The 22078-nt window shown below is 36.0% G+C and overlaps 2 protein-coding genes across 6 annotated transcripts in view; both read right to left on the bottom strand.

Moving 5' to 3' along the window:
* ralgps2 (Ral GEF with PH domain and SH3 binding motif 2) overlaps positions 1–17415 on the bottom strand; it is a 123256-nt gene extending 105841 nt beyond the window's left edge. For all 5 annotated transcript variants that reach the window (XM_058756826.1, XM_058756829.1, XM_058756830.1 and 2 more), the window contains exon 1: positions 17233–17415. The gene's annotated coding sequence lies outside the window, so the exon portion shown is untranslated. The remainder of the gene's footprint in view (positions 1–17232) is intronic.
* A 1878-nt stretch (positions 17416–19293) lies between these two features.
* On the bottom strand, positions 19294–21771 carry LOC131527236 (cytochrome c oxidase assembly factor 7). Its single transcript, XM_058756184.1, has 3 exons — positions 21376–21771; positions 21155–21295; positions 19294–19854 (listed from the first exon to the last, which is right to left on the bottom strand). The coding sequence occupies exons 1-3, from the start codon at positions 21479–21481 to the stop codon at positions 19412–19414; spliced, it is 690 nt and encodes a 229-aa protein (XP_058612167.1). The 5' UTR covers positions 21482–21771; the 3' UTR covers positions 19294–19411.
* Positions 21772–22078: the final 307 nt, after the last annotated feature.

Below are 22078 nucleotides of genomic sequence, written 5' to 3'. Positions count from 1 at the left end.
AGCACACTCAACACGCGTTAGCGTTCCAGTGAGTTGAAACCTACTCTAATTATTTTTCTTAAAGACTGGTCATAACTTTTAAAATCAGTTATGAAAAGGTAGATTGGTCTTATTTGTATTTAAAAAGTAAGACTGATTACTCCTATGGTAACTGCTTGTTGATCAAACTACTTCTTTAGACACAGTTTTAACATGGTGGCTAAGTTTATGCAACTGGCCCTTGGTTAAAACCTTGAGCGTGGCTCATGGTTGCTTAGCAACGGCAAACACCACAAGAGCGCAAGCTCCGGTGCACTTTGAAATTAGAGAAAGCGGTACAGCTCGCGTTTCCATGTGTTTTTAGATACGAATTGTGGACGCTCCATGTTTTTAAATTGTATGTATTCTGCCACATATTGATGTCTCTGGGCTAAGACCCGGGTATCCATTCACCCACAGATATTCAAAAAGACAAACTAAGAACTTGACCTCTCAACATAGTTATTATAGTGTTAGGGGCGGGGCCACGCTCGTTTTAGCCCCACCCAATAAATCCTGAACACAGAATTGGTGAAAAACTGTTTAACTCCACAATTCAGTACTACATAGTTCAGAGTCTTTGTAATGTGTTTCAGAAATACATTTCTAACATAGAAACAATTCTCAGTATTCTCTTTACACGGACTTTAAAGGAGACCTATTATGTCCCTTTTTACAATATGTAATACAAGTCACAGGTGTCCCCAGGATGTGTCTGTGAAGTTTCAGATCAAAATACTCCACAGATAATTTATATCATTTTGAAAATGCCTATTTTGAGTGGAATATGGGCTGTGCCTTTACAGCTAGTTCCTCAGATACTCTGCTAAAAAACATCTGTTTGGTTTTGATTATCATGTCTATCGCGCTGAAATCATGTTTTAAACCATATTAGTTTAAACATGCAATCAATATCTTAATACAAAGCTTTTGTAATGACATAACATCTGTAGAGAGGATGTGAATGTTATGAGGAACACAGAGGAAATTTAGTCACACTGAGTTCTGAGACCTAACACTGGGTGTTACCCACAATTCTATGTTGCAAACCTGTGTGTGTGTGTGTGTGTGTGTTTTCTGGCAGTAAACTGTGGTGGCCTAATGAACTGCATATTTCTCTGATGGCAACATGTGAAGAACCCAACACAGAGAAGACTAATCTCTCTCTCTCACACACACACACACACAGAGAGAGAGAGCTGTTAAGTGTAGTGGACTGAACACAGGTGAACAGATTGGAAGATAATCTGCCTGAGAAAGCGAAGAGAGATTTATACATGTATACAAGCTTAATCACATAAACAGTACATATCAGAAACACTACTAGAAAAGTAGATTTGAGGAAGGCAATGAAATAGCACAAGGGAAGAATGAAGACGAAAGACAGAGAAAAAGAGAGAAGCACAAGGACAGTCCAAGTTCATCATCTCCATATGGCCGACAGCAGAGGCTCATGGGAGAGGGCTGTGACTTACCCACAGGCTAGCACACTACTGTCTGACACTCTGAATATCATTCAGATATATATGCATATGATGTATGTTTGGAAAGAATAAACTGAATTAAATAAGACAGCCATGCACATTTGGAGGCTTTAAAAAGTGTCAAACGGACTTATTATATATTATAGTTGCCCCAACTTGCCCGTCTGCTGTCTTTGATGTCGCAGCAGACAGGGCAGGCAAACACCACAGGCAGACATGTCTGTGAAGGGTTTTGGGACTTTGTGTGTTCTTGTGCCTTCAACTAAAATTTTAAATAATGTCATATAACAAGATAGAATATACCGTTGTCCTAAATGCACAGTTTAGTCACTAATGATTTTAGGCAGAGAAGAAAAAAAAAAAAACACCTTTCTTTTTCCCAGCAGTATGAAATAATTGAAATGTTACTTTAAATATTCTGGATTTCACAAGTAGCCTAAACTATGATGCAAACACAAAAAACAAAACAAAACAATATTTAAATGATAAATATCAAAATTATTACTATTGATTCTAGAAATACATTGCTAATATATATTTTATGGATGTCAATTCAACATCTTAATCTAATGAATTAGTTATGGAAAAAATAACCTGTTAATATTGTAACGCAATTAACGAGAAAAAAAAAAAAAAGAACATGAAAATAGAAAAGAAATCTTTCAAAAGCTATTTTTGTAATGTGTATTTCATGCTTTTCTCATGTAGCATAAAAATGGCTTTAAATGACCTTTTGGATAATTTCTCAGCCATGTGTGATTAATATGCGTTAATTAGAATGACCATGTTGTGCAATTAATTAGAGTAAAATTATGAATCACACACAAATATATTTTTTTATCAACATTGACAATAATAAGAAATGTTTCTTAAGCAGCAAATCAGCATATTAGAATGGTTTCTGAAGGATCCTGTGACACTGGAGACAGGAGTAATGATGCTGAAAACTCAGCTTTCATTACAGGAATAAATTACATTTTACAATATATTAAAACAGAAAACAGCTCTTTTGAATTGTAATAATATTTCTAAATATTACTCTTTTTACAGTGTTTTTAATTAAGTAAATGCAGCCTTGTGAACATAAGAGACTTTTTTCAAAAACTTTTTATAAAAAATAATAGAAAAGTAGCGTACAAACAAAAGGAATGACATATCAATATGCTTCTGGAAATCACAGCAAGCATGATAAAATCAGGCCAGATGTAAATATCACAACAATGTAGTGCATCCTCTCATCCCTCAAAGAGTTCTCATTTAATTGCTATAAATTCTCTTAAAATTCTGAAATCCCCTTCAATTTGATGTCATGAACCTCATAAATTCCAGATCCAGGTACCAGTTCCTCCTCTGACTCTGTATCCCAGTAGTGTGATGAAAATGATCAAAGTCAACCAATTAGATTGGAGTCTGCTGTTTTGCCATTTTTACCCACAATCTGCACCAAGCGGTTCATGACGATGTGTGTGCAGTGTGTGGGTTTGTCACCTGGGACTATCCATATGATTATATACCAGAGGAGACCTACTTCTTCTAAAAAAGCACAAGACAAACATCACCAGTGTTGCATGTTGATAAGCTATGGACTGACATTTCCCCAACGCAGAAGTCCAATACAAGAGATGTTTGTTTTCATGTAGGACAGACGACAGTGGGCCAAATGTCACTGGGTGTGTGAGTAAGAACAAGAAAGAGCAGCCCTCCTGTTACAGGCACTCCCATTCTTCTGAAGTACACGCCAAAACACACTCCCCACACAGCTGTGAGCGAGCGAGCACGTGTGTGTGTGCGCGCAAGTGTGCGGTGAGAGAGGGGAAGCTAGCTCTCACCAACTTGCTCAACTGTGACATGGTTTGTGCTCAAGTGTTAAGTCATGTGATCTCTTCCTAAACATCTTGTTTGAGAGGTGAGAAAGAAACTTGCATTTTGATGTTGATGTTTGCCGTGACTGGGAGCCAGCGAGAGACAATCTCTGCAGTCAACAAGCACCAGTTTTGGTAGCCTTGACCTATATTAGAGAAATTCAGCACAGCCTTCATGTAAATAGCCGTTCACTGCTCTCTTTACATCCATCTCTTTCACCTGGCGCTTCAGATATAGGTCAACAAAACCACATTCTGTACAGTCGCATATTTTTATACACACACAGACGGTTGATATCCACTGATATCTTTTTGTCCAGATCTATTAATTAAAAATTTTCAAATGTAATTCATACATGGAATGACCAGAATATATACCTCTTATGATTAGTATGTTTTTAATTTCTGAATTTTTATTTTTATTTTTAGGGGAGACGAAGTCATATATTTTTATACACACATACACAGCTGGTATCCACTGATAAATTTTTGTCCAGATCTATCAGTTTATCAAACAAAAAAAATAAAAATTACAAATGCTATTCACACAGAATGCTTTGAATACACCTCTTATATGCCATGTTTTTAATTTCTGGATTGTTTTTCTGATTCTTTATTTATTAATTTGTTTTTAGGGGAGATATCATAGATTATCAACTTCAGGATATCAAGTTTCATTAAAATAAATTATTTAGTTTAAGAACACTTGATTAGCAGTTCATTAAATTAAAATAAATTTGTTTTAAGAAAACTGCTTTTCTGCTTATTATTTTTGTCAGAATAATCAGTCATTTGGTGTGACCAACAACTTATAAGAAATTATATTAGTGATGAACCTTCATCAGTGTGTCAATAAGTGTTTTAAAACGTAAGATATTCTGACCCTGTAATGACATGGCAAGTTGGAGGAGGAAAAAAGAACAAATAAAAAAAAGAACCCATTTTTAAAAACTTTTTTATATTAATATCTTGCACTTTCAAAATATTCTATATTCAAAATATTTAATTCGTACACGTCAAGAACCGGGTTGACCGGGTACTCGGTACCACCGGTACTTAATAAAACCTGGTACCGTGACGTTTACATTTTTTAGTACCGACTTGGTACCGAAGTACCGGGTCTTTTGACAACACTAGTGTGAGCTGTATTCAAACATCTCTAGGCAACTGATGGACCTTTTTTGCAACTCTTTCAATTTCTAAGAATTGGCACATGTGAAACTAGATTTTTCCTTTTCTTTATCATGGATATCTTATTTGTCATTGACCCACCTGACAAAGTATCATGCAAACTCTGCACACAATCACCTTCTTCAGCTAACAGTCATCAACATCATAACCACTAGTCTTCTTATTCCCACAGACACACACACAAACAAAAAGGGTGTATCAAACCCAGCGGTTCTCAGCTAGAGGTTTAAAGGTCTGTACAGGGTCACAGAAAGTCTGGATCCTGAAGTAAAACCAGTTGAGAACCACTGATCAAAACCATCCCGAGTGAGGATGATATGAAAGAGCCAAGATCCCACACATAACCAAACAAGGATCACAAGTGCACGCTCTTCCTCGGTCTCTCACATGCATGCAACTGACCATACAAGGTGACCAAAAACTAGATGAAAGGTTATAGATAAATTGCACCAACGCATGCCATTTTAAGTGCTCTCTTAAACGAACAAACAAATGAAAGGTACAGCCAACTAATGTTGGTAGTGCCTGAGGTCAATGTCAGGAGACCATGTGAATGTGCCGTTGAGTGATGCCGTCATCAGTCCATATGTCATAATTTAAACTCAGTTTGTGATCGAACAAAATATGGTTTAACTAAACTAATCATCTACAGTGAAGACCATTTGGTCTTGCTCAGTTCCAAAACATAATGAGCTGCCTACACAGACAGCATTTTAAGATTTTTAAGTTATCTCCTGACTTAAAAACTGTTCCAAAAGTTAGGTAACCTAGTTTGTAAGGTACTTCATTTAACACAAATTCTGAAGCAGGATTCTTTGTTTTCTTCATGAAGATGCAAAGAACGAAAGAACGAAAAATTTATCTAATTGTTCTTTTGCTTCCGTTTGTTTCCTAATCTAGCTTTCTAATATACTTGAAATTGTATACTATAAATAGTGTTAGCTCTGTGAGAGATTGTTCGTGATAATCCTCATATGCAAGCTACTTTTTAAAAATGTCTTCTAAATAAATAAATGTAAATGCTTATGTTGGATGAAGTGAGAGAAATGTCAATCAATGAAAATAAATATTTATAATTTGTCAGTAAACATTTATAATTATGCACAATATTGTGCTCGGATTTATGTTTGTTATGCTTTTGTTGTTAGCTAGCAGCATGCTAACATTTGAAACGCAAAACTATGAATAAAAAAGCAGAGCAAAAAAAAATTACACAATATTTGTGTTGTGAATTTTAAATGCTAACATTTAAACAAAGTATCAACAGAAAAACATTTTACACAATAACTGGGTTGCACATTTTATACTTATTACAGTACCGTCAACTTAGCATTATGCTAACTGAAACAGAAAAGTTTTATTTTATACATTTATGCGTTTTTTTATTTTATGCTTAGAGTGCCGTTAGCTTAACAACATACAGAAAATAGAAAAATAGAAGTCTCAATATAAAGTTCAGTGTAAAATATGTATTTTACACAGTCTTTGTGCTGTGCATTGTATGCTTATAACAGTACCATTAGCTTAGCAACATGCTAACATTTAAACAAAGTATCAACAGAAAAGCATCACTTTTTACACAATATCCGTGTTGCACGTTTTATGCTCATTAGAGTGTCGTTAGCTTAGCGGCATGCTAACATTTCTTTTGATTCAAATATGAAGGAGAAGGTAAATGGTGTGTGAACCGTTCATACTTTCACGTAATTCGTTCTGTCAAACTTAGTGTGACGGGGCTTAAAGATGTAACAGATGACAGACAGCTGGTTAAAATTCCATGACAATCATGAGACAAAGGAGCTCTGAGATCAGCGTGAAGGTGTTTTGTGAGGTCATATGGGCCTCTGGTAACTAGTGTGGCAGACAGACAAGACATTTCTGATAGGCCTCATCACCTCTCACTTCCTCTGTGGGCCAACTGCATGACTGGCACTCACGTTACCCTGGAAACTACTTACAGCACGTCAGTCGAGAACAAGAGTGAAAGCCTGCGAGTTTCAGAGGTTTCTGTTACAAAATAAATATCAGCTGTTATACAACAGGCGGTCGTGACTGCTACCCAAGAAACAAGTCCATGGCTATATTAGCACTGAATACTGCACATTGAGCAACAGATCAGACCAATAATCTATTGCTTTGTCCCAAGCATCAATATGACAAGATGATTGACAGGTCATTTCACGATTGACAATATGGTGTATACAACAATAAACATTTCACAATTTTGTCACATGACATTATTATGCTATTAAATTCAATTCAACAAGTGGTGTCCAATTTTTATCTCACAAATAAAGGTTATTTTGCATTTTTTAAATACATATCTACTAGGGGATGCACCGGATGACCCTTTTTTTTTGGCCGATTTTTCCAGAAGTTCGCCCACGCGTGCACACTACATTGTAATCATTCGCGAACATGTAATTTATGTGGAAGACACTCGGCACAAGCACAACAAACATAGAAAAACAGATACAAAGAAGCGAACAGACGTTGGTGTACTGACGCACAAATAAGAGCCGCTTTCCTGCGCTCGCTGAAGTTGGGCGAGCGTATCTGTCTGCGCCCGGCACAAGCGTAGACAGTGAACACAGTAGACAGCTGTTCAGCGCAGCTTCTCACGTGTTGGATGAGAAATGAAACAGACTAACTTGTGACAAAGCTGAAATGCTTCTTTTTGTAAAGAAGAACTTGCATGCACTTTTGAAAAGCCAGAAGTAAACATCAGTTCTGTACAGGATGATTATTATTATTATTATTTTACCTTAAAATTACATTGACTTAATTTGATTTAAAAAGCACCTGCGGAAGCATCTTTGTTTTACTTGTTGCACTAAACATTATTTGATTTAACATTTTGGAATTAATTATATAGCCTACTTTGGTTTTATTTAGTTTCACTGGTAAAGACCTTTTCTCTTTACACCAAATTTAAAAACGAAAACAAACACTGAATGCTGATTATGTAACATCTTTGTTTGGACTAGGGCTGCACGATAAATCGAAATGAGATCGAAATCGCGATTAGACAGAAGCTGCGATTGACAGGTGGATTGCCGCTCTGCTCCAGAGTGTGAAGCTTAGAAAACTGGCTTTAAAGATTTTTATTTGTACAGAAAAAAATAATTATAGGTAGGACACTGGAAATCTGGCAATTAGATGTTTTAATGAAAATGATCTCAAAGATTTTTACTGCTATATTGATATTGTGCTCTGCTTTTGCACTGTCTGCAAAAAGTGAGATGTCATGCCAAGGCAAAAGGCAGTAACTTCCACATTATATACAATATTAGGGTAACATTAAGGTAACCATTTATAGTAACATCTGTATAAAATCTAGTGATCATTGGCTAGGCTATAACATCTAGTAATGTGATTCAATTTCTTTTTCTGACCGTAACAACCAGACAAAAAGTTAAACGTGAGTGGAAACCGTTTTGCAACCAATTTATTTGCAATGTTTGCTAACGTTAAAGGATGCAAGACGTACTTAGCCTATTGTTTTTACATCAAACAGAATTAAAATAGCTTAACCTATAAGAAAGACTTGTGGATTGATGTGAACGCCAGCAGGGATAATGCTCCAAATGATTATGAATTAAACATCTCCAGTGGCGTTCATCGCAATGGATTTTATCGACTTACAAGAAAAGGAAGGAAAAGGATTTAATCACGAACAGTTATTGATTTTGTGTGTGATACGCTGTCACTGCATTGAGTCCTCACGTACAGAAGTGGGCAGCCCCAGACTGGCAGCTGGCACTGAGTGAATAATCTGCATTATAAAAAGAAGAAAAAAAACTTTAAAGATTATTTACAATTAATTATTGTTGCCAAGTTATCTAGTCGTTGCTTGCATACAGTGCTTTGTTATATGGAGCAGTTTGTTAGATCGCGATCTATCTAATTTTGTTTGTCTAATGAAGTGCCAACAGATGTATAAAAGTACACAAGTCACACCGTAATTTAATCCAGGCTGGCACAGTATTGACGACCGAATGCAAACAAATGCACAGCACTGTAACTTAATTTGAGCGCTCCAAAACAAAATCAAAGAGCGGTAACTGATGTTATACTGTGTTCTGCCTTGGTTTACCTGGGGCTTTTCTCCATGATACTTATACACATGATAAAGGAAATCATTAATTTCCCAAAATTATCAATAACTAATTTTCGACCAAAAACGAAGTTATGGTGTTTTGTCTTTGCACGGCAGCACTGCTCTCACTATAGACAGGTGTGGTTTCAGCTCAGCTTCACCCACGTCCCGCCTTTTTGCCCATTTTCAATTATCCAGGAGTGACGAGCTGCCAAGATGGCGGCGGTCTGCTCCGCTCACTTTAAGCTTCAAAAATGCTCTTCAGAAACCTACGAGTGACGTCACTGACACTACGTCCATGTTTTTTATTGTCTGCGATTTTTTGCGTAGCTTGTCAGAGAACTACGGCTCTGTGTAGTAAATGCTGCTCCATCTGAAAGCAGGTGATGGAGATTTACTACTAATCACAGAACCAGCTTTACTGACAAGATGCGCATGACATTTGCATTCGATTAATTGTGCAGCCCTAGTTTGGACTGTTGAATGTGTGTTGATTGTGTTGCTTGGACTGTAACTATGCAGTTATCACCTTTAATTTCACATGGTTACAGTTAATGTTTTCATTTAAGGCCAGTTTTATGTAGTTTCAGCCCAATTTAAATTGGGCTAAATGCTGATGTCAGTACATCTATGTTTCTATTGAATGTACTTACTGCGCAGTTACTGCCATTAATTTCAGATGGTTACAGTTATTGTTTTCAATAGCCAAAAGCCAGTTTGGCCTGTTAAATACCAAATAAACATATTGTTTATGTATACTTTCATTCTTTCTTGTATGATGCTTATAGAAAAAAGAAAAAATCAGAATCGGCCTGTTTGCTTGTAAAAAAATCGGTATCGGACGTGAAAAATCATGATTGGTGCATCACTAATATCTACAGTGCCATGGTAACAGAAACTATATTTTAGAACATTTTTGAAGTAAAGTTAAGTTTGCAGTTCACAGTTATGTTTTGTTGACCATGTACAACAAAATATTGACAAGAAAACCTTTATAGACAAACTTTCCAGGCTGCATGCAAAAACAAGCATACCATGACTCTTATGAATCGTTTTTCTTAGTAAATATTTTAAAAACACTCACAAGCACAAGAGGTGCCTTTTTTTTTTTTTTACTACCACTCACTGACGGAATGGCCCTTCAGGAGTTACCTGTTTCAATCACTCTGACGAATCTTTCACTGAATGAATCAGTGGTTAGTGAATCAATAAATGACTCTCTTACAAAACTGGATAATGAAATTGAGAGTTGTACATCTTAAAATAAAGCAAATTATTTACATCATTCAAAAGTTTGGGGTCATTACGATTTTTTTTTAATAAATTAATTAATACTTTAATACAGCAAAAACATTTACAAAAGGTTCCTATTTCAAATAAATGTTGTGCCTTCTATTCTTCAAAAAATCATGAGAAAAAAAATCATATTTTAAAATATAATAAAAAATAACAGTTATTATAAATATCTATCTATTTAGTTATCTATGTACAACAATACTACTACTTAAATTGCAATAATATTTCACAAAATTAATGCTTTTCCTAAATTTTTTAACAATTAAATGCAGCCTTAGTGGTCATAAGAGACTTCTTTCAAAAAATCTTCCTACCCTCAAATTTTCCAATAATAGTATAATTTTTTTCAATGTCAAGGAAAGGTCAAATACATAGCATTGTGGAATATAGTATTCCTCTTAGTTTGCTCTGTTATACACATTATATATACACATTTTCACAAAAGCAATGTGTAACTACAACATACCATAAAAAGAGCAGTATGGTAGTTTAATACTGCAAACATAACCCATGATTCCTTTGAAACAGCCATAAAAGCACTCATGAAGAAACTTCTAAAAATCTGCACTGTTTGCCTCACTGTAACTACAGGTCTCTGAACAGCCCTCTAAATTACACAGTTGCAGTAATGCACAGCGCATAAAAGCCAATTCTACTGCCAGATGAAAATGGAAACGTCAACCGTTTGTGGACAACTTAGTAATCACTGCAGTAATGCAAAGACACCGGTCAATTCTTAAGTTACAGGGAGTCTGGGACACAACAGACTAATAAAACAGCTGCCATAATGTCTAACAAGAGATACCCTGATCATAAGACTAATTAAAGGGTCTCCCTGCTAAACCTCACAACCTATAGGACCGACAGCAGAAACACAAATAGTCACAGAGACAGACGCACGTGCCCGCAAATGCATGGCCTGCAACAGATGTTAGGAAAAAGGCTTCAAATGACCACATAGCTTAAAATATACACATCCTTTCTGGTTCTCCCAACAGCACACACCATTATGTGCCGTCTGAACATGAGACGCATGCAAAGAAGAGCGATTTACGCACATTACGGAATCACCAATGGACAAAATGTAAACGTGAGGCCTTATTGCAGTGAGCGATTGCACGCACACCCATCCTGCGAGGCTTGTGTTTCAGAAAACCCCTGTCATTTGAGCAGGAGAGCAAAGCAGAACAAGACCTGCAATCCTCACACGCACACACACACACAAAGAGGAAAGGTAGGCCCTTGTGGAGCAGGGGGTCCCGTTTCACAAATGTAATCTGTGAATAATCGCATTTCTTTTGTAAAGCAGATAGCACAAGGCCAGATGGGTCCCACATATAACTAGACACGTCAATGCAGACTGTGTTCAATTAGGAGTAGATCTGGCCAAAAGAATATTTTTCTAACTAGGTAAACCAGTTTCAAGATTTAAGTGCCATAGGAAACTGGGCCGATCAATAAAGTGTCAACAAAGATTTTTCTGCTGGCCTGGTCGGCATTATTAATTTAATTTCTTTTCATTTGCTCTCACCTGTGACGGTATGTTTGTTATGCTACAATCTCTCTCTAACTTTTTTGTTGTTGTTGATATTCTTTAAAAAATAAATAAATAAAATTATGATACTACATTTATTGAAACCATATTAAAATATTATAATGAACACACTTTCCATTTTAAAGAAAATTACAAAATTAAATAAAATAAAATATTGAACTGATTTGTTTATCACTTTTAACCTATCCTATCAGTGGCTTCCAAGGTTAACTCATCAACAGTCAACTAGATAACTTTACCTCAGCAGAATTATTTATTATTTTCATTTTATTTCATGTTATATGTAGGGCTGGGCAATATGGCCAAAAACAATTATCACGATAATTTTTTTCCTATCAGTCGATATCGATAATTATCACGATAAATGTCAAATCTTTATTTCTTTCAAGTATAAAGCCAAATTTATGCTCCAAAGTGAAAGTTGTAGAAACCAGACCATTAATTTTCCTTAACAAAATAAATATCTAAATAGACAAATTAATTTCTTAGTTTCTGCATGTTCTAATGAGTAATATTGTTTCAAATCAATAATAGAATAATATCACTTTTTTGTCTCTTAGAAATGAACATTTGATAGTAGCTTGAGTTAAGATGCAGAGGTAAATTGTAGCAATAAATCTGTAAAAATTGTAGCAACTTCAGTTTTATATGGTTAAATCTATTCTGACTAAGGTTTTTTTTTTTTTTTTTAATTAAGCATAGGTCTCCCATAGTAGCATACATTTAAATCATGATAAACACAGTTAAAACCACACATATAGCACCTCAATACCATGGTAAAAATATAATTATATGGTTTTTAAGTAGCCTATTTGTATGAAATTAATGTATGAAATGTAGTCTAACAATTAATATTTTATTTAGTTAATTGTGGCCAATCTGTATTAGAGAAAAACATTTATTTCATAATGATATTTTCCCCCCATTTTAAATTCTTATTATCCAGTGAACGGTTAGATTTTTGAGAATTTTTTTAATAAAAGATCAAAAGGATTAACAATGCAGATTAATTTTCACAGCCTTCTTTGATCATATTTACCAAGGGTGCCGATATTTTTGGCCATGACAGTACCATTACTCCTGTAACAAAATTGAATGTGAATATCCCACATTTCTGCCACAATACCATGGTGCAGTGAGTGTTACTACAGTAAATCCATGGTAAATAATGGAGCTGTGTAGATTGAAAAGCCTTCTGACTGTCTCGTTGCACACAGTTTCTCTCCTGTTTGGCTTTAAACTAGTTTAAATCACCGAGTCATTTGTGTTCATCGCTGAATTCTAGCGTTTCACACTGGATCTCACAGCGCTGTTTAGTGCATGCGTGACTGAGTAAACGCATCTGCAAACCACGCGGCAGTTTGAACTGTGATCCAAGTGCATAAACGGTCTGGTTTTGTTCCGCTTTTGGCGCATAAACATTATATCGAACTCTTCATATCGTTTTATCGAATTATCGCCCAGCCCTAGTTATATGTAATCAAAATAAATGTCAAATAAACTCAAATCTGCCAAACTGAAGTTTTGATAAAGTCAATTTAGGCTTTATTGACATTACATTATAATGTAAAGTATGAAATGTTGACAAGGCTATTTATAAATAAACTGTTGAAATAATTTGTTTTAATTAGTGCTAAATAATGGTAGAATGAATCTAGAACTAATCAAAAACTACCATTAATCAATACAAATATTTATATAATAATAACAATTATTATTTATTAATAAATAATAATAACGATGGCTGATAACCATCGTTATATATTGTGCATCCCTACAAAACACTCTTACACTGCATGAGTTCAGGATAGTACAGCCCTAAAAACACAGTGAAGTCAGAAAGGAAGGCAGGGAGCAACAAAACGAAAGAGTTCGGAATCCCACCTGTGCAGCCATCTAAGAAACAGCTGCACTGGAGCGGTGTTTCAGCTCTAAGCAACACTAGGATCTGCCTTGCAGTAGTTTAAAAAGGACAAAGCTTTATTATGTAGACAGGAAGCGTTCAGACAGACAGAAAGAGAGAGGGAAAGCAAGAGAGTGACGAAGAGAGAGTGTTTATGGGGATTAAAGCAATGCCAGACGCTGGCTTCAACTATAAACAATCCTGACAGACAATACAATAACACTGCTAATACTCATCAGAGGCCCATAAAAGCAAAAGCTAAATTTAACAAAGGAAATTGAACTTTGCATACAGTTGTGATCTGATTAACAGAGCGACTCAAAGACATTGATACTTCTCCTTTAGGCCAGAAATACTCTAAACAGGTGTGCAAATGCTTGGCCAACTCAAGTCAAATTAGTCAGCTCAAGTCAAATTAGTCAGCTCACGTCAAATTAGTCAACTCAAGTCAAATTAGTCAACTCAAGTCAAATTATACCTACTTTGCGTGCATTCTTGTAGTGACAACAACCTCAGTGCTTGAGAAGACAAAGGTCACTCAGTTCACGCTAAGAGCGTCAATGATAACAATAACTATATTAGCATCCACACCAAAGCACAGTAATGTTCTGGGCCCGTATTCATGAAAAATCTTAGCACTAAGAGTTGCTCCTAGTAACAAAATTCTAAGAAAATTCTTAGAAATGTGGGTGTTTCCGCCTTAAAATTAAAGAAAAGATCCTAGTAAAGAAAAAAGTCATTCAGAAAGCATCTTAACCCTTAAAAGAGGTATTAAGGTCCAAAATTGTTAGGAGTACGGACGAGGACTTTTAAGAGGCTTAAGAGTTTCTCTAGCAGCGGAGAAAATGGACGAAACATGAAGAGGGAGAAGAAATGTGTTGCACACAACGCATGACAGTAAGTTAATAAGACGCTACACATTAGATCGTGCAGGAATCATGTTTGTGACCGATCTTATTAGAGACACACTAACATCTCAGACACCGCGCAGAAATGCCATAGCGCCAGAAATGGAGGTAATCACTACATTGACTCTCAGATTGGTCCTGAATCACTTTTAAGCTAAGACTCCTAGTTAGACAGTTTTAAGCTAAATTAGGAGCTCTCTGAGAGGATTCTTAGAATCTTTAAGAATACGGGCCCTGATCTTTACTCCGATTATGTTTTCTGTCCCTTTAAAGGGATAGTTCACCCAAAAATGAAAATTCTGTCATTAATTACTCACCCTCATGCCATTCCAAACCCGTAAGACCTTCGTTCATCTTCGGAAAACAAATTAAGATATTTTAGATGAAATCCGAGAGCTCTCTGACCCTCCATAGACAGCAAGGGTCCTGCCATGTTCAAGGTCCAGAAAGATACCAAGAACAGCAACAAAATGGTCCATGTGACATCAGTGGTTCAATCATAATTTTATGAAGCTACGAGAATACTTTTTGGGTGCAAAAAAACTAAAATGTGATTGGTTATAAAAGGCATGTGTGATCCAAGTTGACAGTTACATTTTCTCCAATAGCAAGTAATAACAGTCCCTCTCATCTCCCAATAGGAAGACAATCTCTGGTATCACGACGCATGTGCATGCTTTCCTCTGAACGAAACATCGTGATACTCTCGAATTATTACTCCACCATAATGAAAAAACTGACAGTAAAAGATTCACTTTTTAACGTCATGCCAGCATAGAATGCAACATAAAACCGCACTATGATTTGCAGTTTACACAACACAGTTTTCAACTATAAACAGACAATTTTTTATACGTTTTGGCCTTTCATTTACACAACAATGGCATTTTGGGGTCCTGAAAACGCAAAGTTTACTGGCCTGTTATGCATAATACAGCGTTTTTAGTCATTTTCGCAGATCCGTGTTCTCATTGTCATCTGCACACGAAACGTGTAAACGTATCCAAAATGTGCCATTTTTGACAGCATCATAGTGTAGAGAAAACATCTGTCAATTATGTATTTTACCAGATGCATCAAGAACCTCAACCATAAACAGTAGTTGATTCTGTACTTCAGAGAGAACAATTCAAGGTTCAAAATGCATCATGAACCAACCTGTACTAACACATTTGATTATGAGTCGTAGTTATTCATAACCCAACATATCATGAGTATATCATAATCCTCAGAAAACTTGACTGCCCAGTTATCAGAGCAGTGGCTAGTTTCTTCTTTTGATCATTACAGTATCAGGCTACTTTACATGACTTTGATTTAGGGTGATTTCATCACACAACAGTGCTCTATTCAGACAGAAGGATCCTGAAAGGCTGTACCATTTCCATACATGATCAATAAGTGCTGAGACAGACATAATTAATGTCTTTTAGCTTGAGTTTACTGCAGAAAGACTCTGAATGGATTCAGTGCTATTGACCAGCAACTTTCACAGTCAGTATAAACACATTCACCGTGGCTCAGAACATAGTGAACTGTCTGCTTGCATACTGGCAAATTGGGCATCATAATTGATGATTCTGGAACACATTTATAATGGGCTGACAATAGATGACTCAATTCAAACTCCATTTTGATGTGTTCTGTTGATGCCTGAACAAAACTTCACCAACAATTATTTGGAGTGTGCCTCAATAATTACAATAAGCTTTGTTAATTTTCATATGAAACAAAGTATCAAAAAATTTCAAATTCCGTCAATTTAATGCAAACAATAAATGCCGTTTTGGCGCTCTTTAATGCGGCGTGACAGATCAGTGAAGCCTCCTCAGTTCAAGCGGAAACACAAAATTTGTAAACAACTCCGTTTTTGAGTGCTAATTATTACATCTAAAACAAACAGCAGTTATATTTAATAGTTTTGACTATTGTGTTAAATTTAGCCTTTAATATTACAGTAATATACCAACATACAGGGTTCCCTGAGCATTAGTTGAGAGTTTGTTTTCTTTTAGAAAAAGTCACATACTGTACCAGACTAATATCCAAACGAATCGAATCTAGCTAGTGAACAGGAATCGAATAATAATAATAAAGGTCAAGATATAAATACAGCCTAAATGTTCAATAATAACTTATTTGATTTTGATTCACCAAAAAAAACGTCTTCCGTTTGTTTTGAGGTGTGCAAAAACACACACAACACACGCTGTTTTTTTAAACATATAACGTTATTCCATTGACTATGATAACATAGTTACAACCAAAACACAAGATGTACTAAGTTACAGTTATCCTCCTGTAAAATCATAAGCCATTAATATGGGAGCTCTTTTAAACGGTGCCAGAATTTTGTTTAATATCTTTTTTGTGATGACAGCAGTGGCCAGTGTCACTTCTACAGTAGTAAATGTGGTAACTATTGTATTTTGGCAGAAAATATGATACATTTCGAAAGAAATTAGGTTCAGAAGAGTCGAATTAACCCCCGTTTGCGCGAGTGTGTGTGTGTGACACACCCCGATTCAGACTGGGGTGGGGGGCACGTGAAACCCCCTCCAGACAAACAACCGTTATCCTGTATTGATCCACTGGCAACAACCACGAGAATAAACTTAATCCTGCAGATTAATACACACACATTCATGCCAGCCGCAAAAAACTGGTTTATTATCATCAGAACCGACGCAAAAGTCATCCAACTACACGCAGCCAGCGCATGACACACACATACACACGGATTCCCTCCCAAACAGTCGCATCTTCAGTCCGTTAACAGCATGTCGCCGGTCAGAGCGGCTCTAGTCGCTATTAATCTCATCATAGGCGTGCTGCTGCTGCTGTAGCCTGTTAGCTAACATCCCGCTCATAACAGCACACTGCGCATCACAAGCAACTAAACAGCGTCAAACTCACCGCTTCACGATCCGTGCTCAACTCCTGCGCGCGCGGGGATGCTGCGACCGTTACTCCGTGCCGCACGCGATGGTCCAGCAAACTAATATAAACAACATAAAACAACAACAGCTGAGCGCCTGTAACGTTCCAGCAGGAGCGGCGAGTGTGCGTGTGTGTGCGTGCGTGTGTGTCCGTTGATCCGACACGGGGCGGGGCTACGAGATCAGTCTGATCCTGCTGCAATGTTATTGGAGGAGAGCGATTGGAGGGGGCGGGGATACTGGCTCAATCTGATGCTGCTGCTGTGTTATTGGAGAAGAGCTGAGAAAGGGCGTGGTTTCGGTCTGCTGCTGCTGCTGCAGTGTCAGTGGAGGTGAAGAATGCCTGAGCATCGTATGCATTGCTTCTGGGAATCATTTGGAATTTAACGATGCCATAAATGACTCTTTTAGTGCTTTTAAGGAAGAAATTTTGATGCAATTTTATTGTATCTCCTGCCCTCAGGAGTTTGTTGCCAAATGCGTTTATTTAGATTTCAGACCTAAACAGCAATAATGTGTTCACTGATAAATATAATAGAAATATTGAACAAAAATGTAGTAGCCTAACATTAATTCAGTTCATTCATTTTATACAATATTACCACTGATTGAAACTCATGTGTGACAGTCAGGTTCTTGTCGAAAATAATAAATTGCTGTTTAGTAAGTGAGTCTTTCACTAAAAGTTTGTTTCACTAAACTCGTTCTGAAGTCAGGTCATGCTGTATGTTTCTGATTCACTGAGATGAATGAACTGGGTTATTTGTTTGGGAAGCAGACTTTTGATTCACTGAGAAAAAACGGTTCATAAGAGTCATTTGCTCGAGAATCAGACTACGCGGGTCGCGCATTAGCCTATTGATTCAATTAAGATATAAATGTATTACAACATTGTTGTTTTTTGTTACCTTGGCAATACGTCTGTGTATATGCTTGTATGTTTTTCTTATGTTTTGCTTAAGTGTTCATAATTATACTGCCTTAATGTTTGTACCGTTTACTGAGAAGAAAAAAAAAGTTGATTCACTAAAAAGAACAGGTTCACAAGAATCATTCGTTTGGGAACTAGACTCGCTGTGTGTTTTTGATTCACTAAAAGGACCGTTTATAAGAGTCATTTCTTCAGAAATCAGAGTACACTGGTCGGGCTGTGATTTTGATTCACTGAAAAGAACCGGTTCCTAAGAATCATTTGTTTGTGAATCAGATTACACCGGTAGCTGGTTTCGGATTCATTTGAAAGGACCGGCTCATAAGGGTTATTATTCGTTCGGTAAGTGGTTTAAAAAAATGCAGTTAATAATGATAAATAGTGTTCTGTTTAAATTGGCATAAGAATGAGGGTTCAAGAACAGTTAACAGAGCTGAGCGACATGAAAATCATTTGGTTCTGGTATATAAAATGCAAAATTCTCGGTTCCCAACACTGATAGCAGCTACTGACCTCTTCACACTGGGGTCATAGAGGTCACCATCAGACCATCTGGCGTCATAGACATGTGACATCTGAAAATCATATCAAAAAAATCTATGTATCTATCTATCTATGTTAGAGTTAAACGGAGGAAATGAGGGGCAAACTAAAAAATAAAAAAGTTAAAGTATCAAAAATTCATGGCCATTTTATATACAGTATGTCATTTACGTTTAGCAAACTCAAGTGAATGAAGTGGACATTTTGAAACATCAAAATATTAAAGTCTGTCTCGATGCATAAATTAATGTTCAGATTGCAATCTGTTGACCATAATAAGAGGCAAGCAGTTCGCCAGAAACCTCAAATGTGTATGCGCGGATTCAATTTAACTTGAGTATGCTTCCATCTAGTGGTCATTTTACGCACAGCAACTGGAAAAATAAATAAAATCTATAGAGTTACATGGATTCGATTCTAATTCAGACCACTAGAGAATAGTAGAATCATTTAATTAAACTTTAATAATAAGTCTACGCCAACTCTCACAGTCTAGGTTTTCTAGAACGGTTTCTGTAACTAGCTTATATTAACACCATCACTCTCAGACATAAATCATCACAGTTATAACAAAAAAAGTGTCATAACACATTTATTAAAACAATTTATGCTGTGTTTACATCAAAACAGGAAGGCCAAATAAGTGAGTTTGGGGAAAAGTGAACTGTTGTGGCATGATATCTCACTCCCCAAATTTGAGTTGGCGTTCTTTCATCTCTCCGTGGAGTTCTCTGGCCCTGTTCTTCAGCTCCTCTGCTTTCTGATCATCCTTATTTGTCCCATCACCCAGTTTGTACATGCGACTGGCATTGGCGCAGCCCCATACGTGTCCCAGCTCGCAGGCTCGCAGGGCGTACTTGAGAGCCAGCGGCATGTTTTTGTCCACCCCTGGAGATCCCTGGATTAAAAGAGTGCTCAGGTTGAAACAGCTGGGGGCGAAGCCTCCCTCACAAGCCTTCTCGTAGTACTGCTGAGCAATCTTCGCATCAACTCCCCCCTCCATGGCTCGCCCGTCATGGGCAAGCAGAGCTACGTTGTGACAACCGTCCACTGACTTCTTCCCTTTGCTGTTACATGCCTTCATAAAACAGGAGAATGCAGTCTTTAAACACTCCGTCACACCACCTGATGTCAAAAGAAGCAGTCAAGTTGTTGAAATACAACATATGAAAAGTTTATTTGCAAAGACAGATAACAGTGTTTTTTTAATTTTTCAAAAATCATGTATTTTATGTTATCATGTTTTTATTGTGTTAATTATCTAGTATTGTTTTAGTTATTTTTTACCAAATCAAAATAACCCAACTGCAGTTTGACTGAGATTAATTGGAATGCACAATGAAAAAACATGATTTTTGAAAATTGTTAAAAAACAGAGTTATCTGTTTTTGCAAATTAACTCTTCATATTTACAATATATTTATAACATATAATACATTTACAAACATTTATTAATATATATTTGGAATATAAATACTCTAAAATTCATCTATAATATATATTTAGTTTAATTTTGGAATATTAATTATTAAAATATCTAATGTTTTATTTTTTTTTATTATAAAAATATTTCTGTAGCAAATTATTTTTCTTTTTCATTGCATACATATTTTTATTTTATTTTAGTATATCACTTATAACATTTCATAAAAATACAATACATATAATAATATATATAATTTCAAATGTATGTATTTTATATTATACATATACATATATATAGATATACATATATTTTATTGTTATTATTTATTGTTTTGTGTGCTTTCTGTGACTTTTAAATTTTATTTTACTTTTACGGCATGTCTACTATAGAGAACAGATCAAATACATAAATAAAAAGAAAAACAAATATTTAAAAAATATATATGTAACTAGGATTTATAGATATTAAAATTAAAACATAAATTCAAAACATCATAAGTTAAAATCATAGAAATTTACTACAGATTTGCTTTGTTAAAAATCATAAACGAATAATAATTTAATGTCTAAATTTTGGACTAAATCTTATGTTTATCAAACAAATGTCTTTTAAAAGGCAAAAAAGGTCTTACTGGATCATTTCAAATTCTCAGAAATAAGAACTAAGAAATAGAAAGTTTTTTGATCGCATTAGGACAAAGTCAAAACAATAACAAAATGTCAATAATATAATATGATTTCTAGTTTTGTTTTTTTTGGGGGGGGGGGGGGGGCAGTGAAAAAACAAGCTTTTAAGATATTAATACATTAATACACATGCCTGCATATCAATCCATCCTGCATATCAATATCATTCATGTGCAGTGCAATATGAATTATATTAGTAATGGCACAATTATGCATTTAGAATGATAAAAAAATTCAACTATAATTTTGACACTGGAAACAAGCTTTTAAGATCTGCATGATCCTAAATTCTAGTAACAAGCGCTTGCGTTACCTTTGCCGGTAACATGGTAAGCACCGAGCTTATAGCAGCTCTCTCCATGGCCATTCACCTCGCAGTTGTGTTTGAGAACCTGGGCTGTGGACTCATAGTTCTTCTTCACACCCTCCAAATAATCTGCCAACCTCTGACAGCCTAACAAACACAAGAAACACAGATGAACGAGATCATGAAGCTGTTCAGCACCCGCGAGAGAGGGACAGCGCTCAACCGACCTTCGGGATCCTTCTCCCGGTAACACTGATAGCTGTACTCCGCTCCTAAATTATCCAGAAACTGCTTCACCTCCTGTTCGTCTTCAAAGTTAACCAACCCGGCCATGTGGTCACAGATTCCCGATCGCTTGCATACACCTGCTGAAGGTCTGGCGTCCACAACTCTTGACCTTGGTCACTGATTAGTTGTGCAAGAACTTGCAGGAAAATTTATTTTTTAAAAAGGAATAATAAACGCATCCGTCCAAAACATAGATTCGTTTTAGCTGAATTTAGTTATCAAATATTCACAATTACGAAACAGTTACAGAACAGCGTGCTTACGCTACACACACGCACAGAAGCCGGAGAGCGCTTCCTGCTTCGCTCACAGTCACCAGCGGGCTTCCGTAGGCCCCGCCCACTGTACTGTCTTACAAAATAGTTGGCGGAAATATTAAAAGTACGGTTGTACTTTTTTTTTCTTTTTTTTTTGTTAATGTATTTGTGTTAAAGCTTTTTGGATCGAGTTATGTACCTATCTCTCATAATTGTCAGAATATGTATAAATACAGTAGGCTACTTTGTTCATCTTTTTATTATACTTGGCAACTTTTCATACATAAATGCATTTTTTTTCTGTACTTGTTGATACAATTGTATGTAAGTTGTTTGGGATGAATTAACAAAATTTATTATATAGTTCACAACCACATTTTAAATT

This window comes from Onychostoma macrolepis, chromosome 20, assembly GCF_012432095.1.
Source record: "Onychostoma macrolepis isolate SWU-2019 chromosome 20, ASM1243209v1, whole genome shotgun sequence".
Lineage (NCBI taxonomy): Eukaryota > Metazoa > Chordata > Actinopteri > Cypriniformes > Cyprinidae > Onychostoma > Onychostoma macrolepis.
This window is presented reverse-complemented; position numbering and strand designations above follow the sequence as displayed.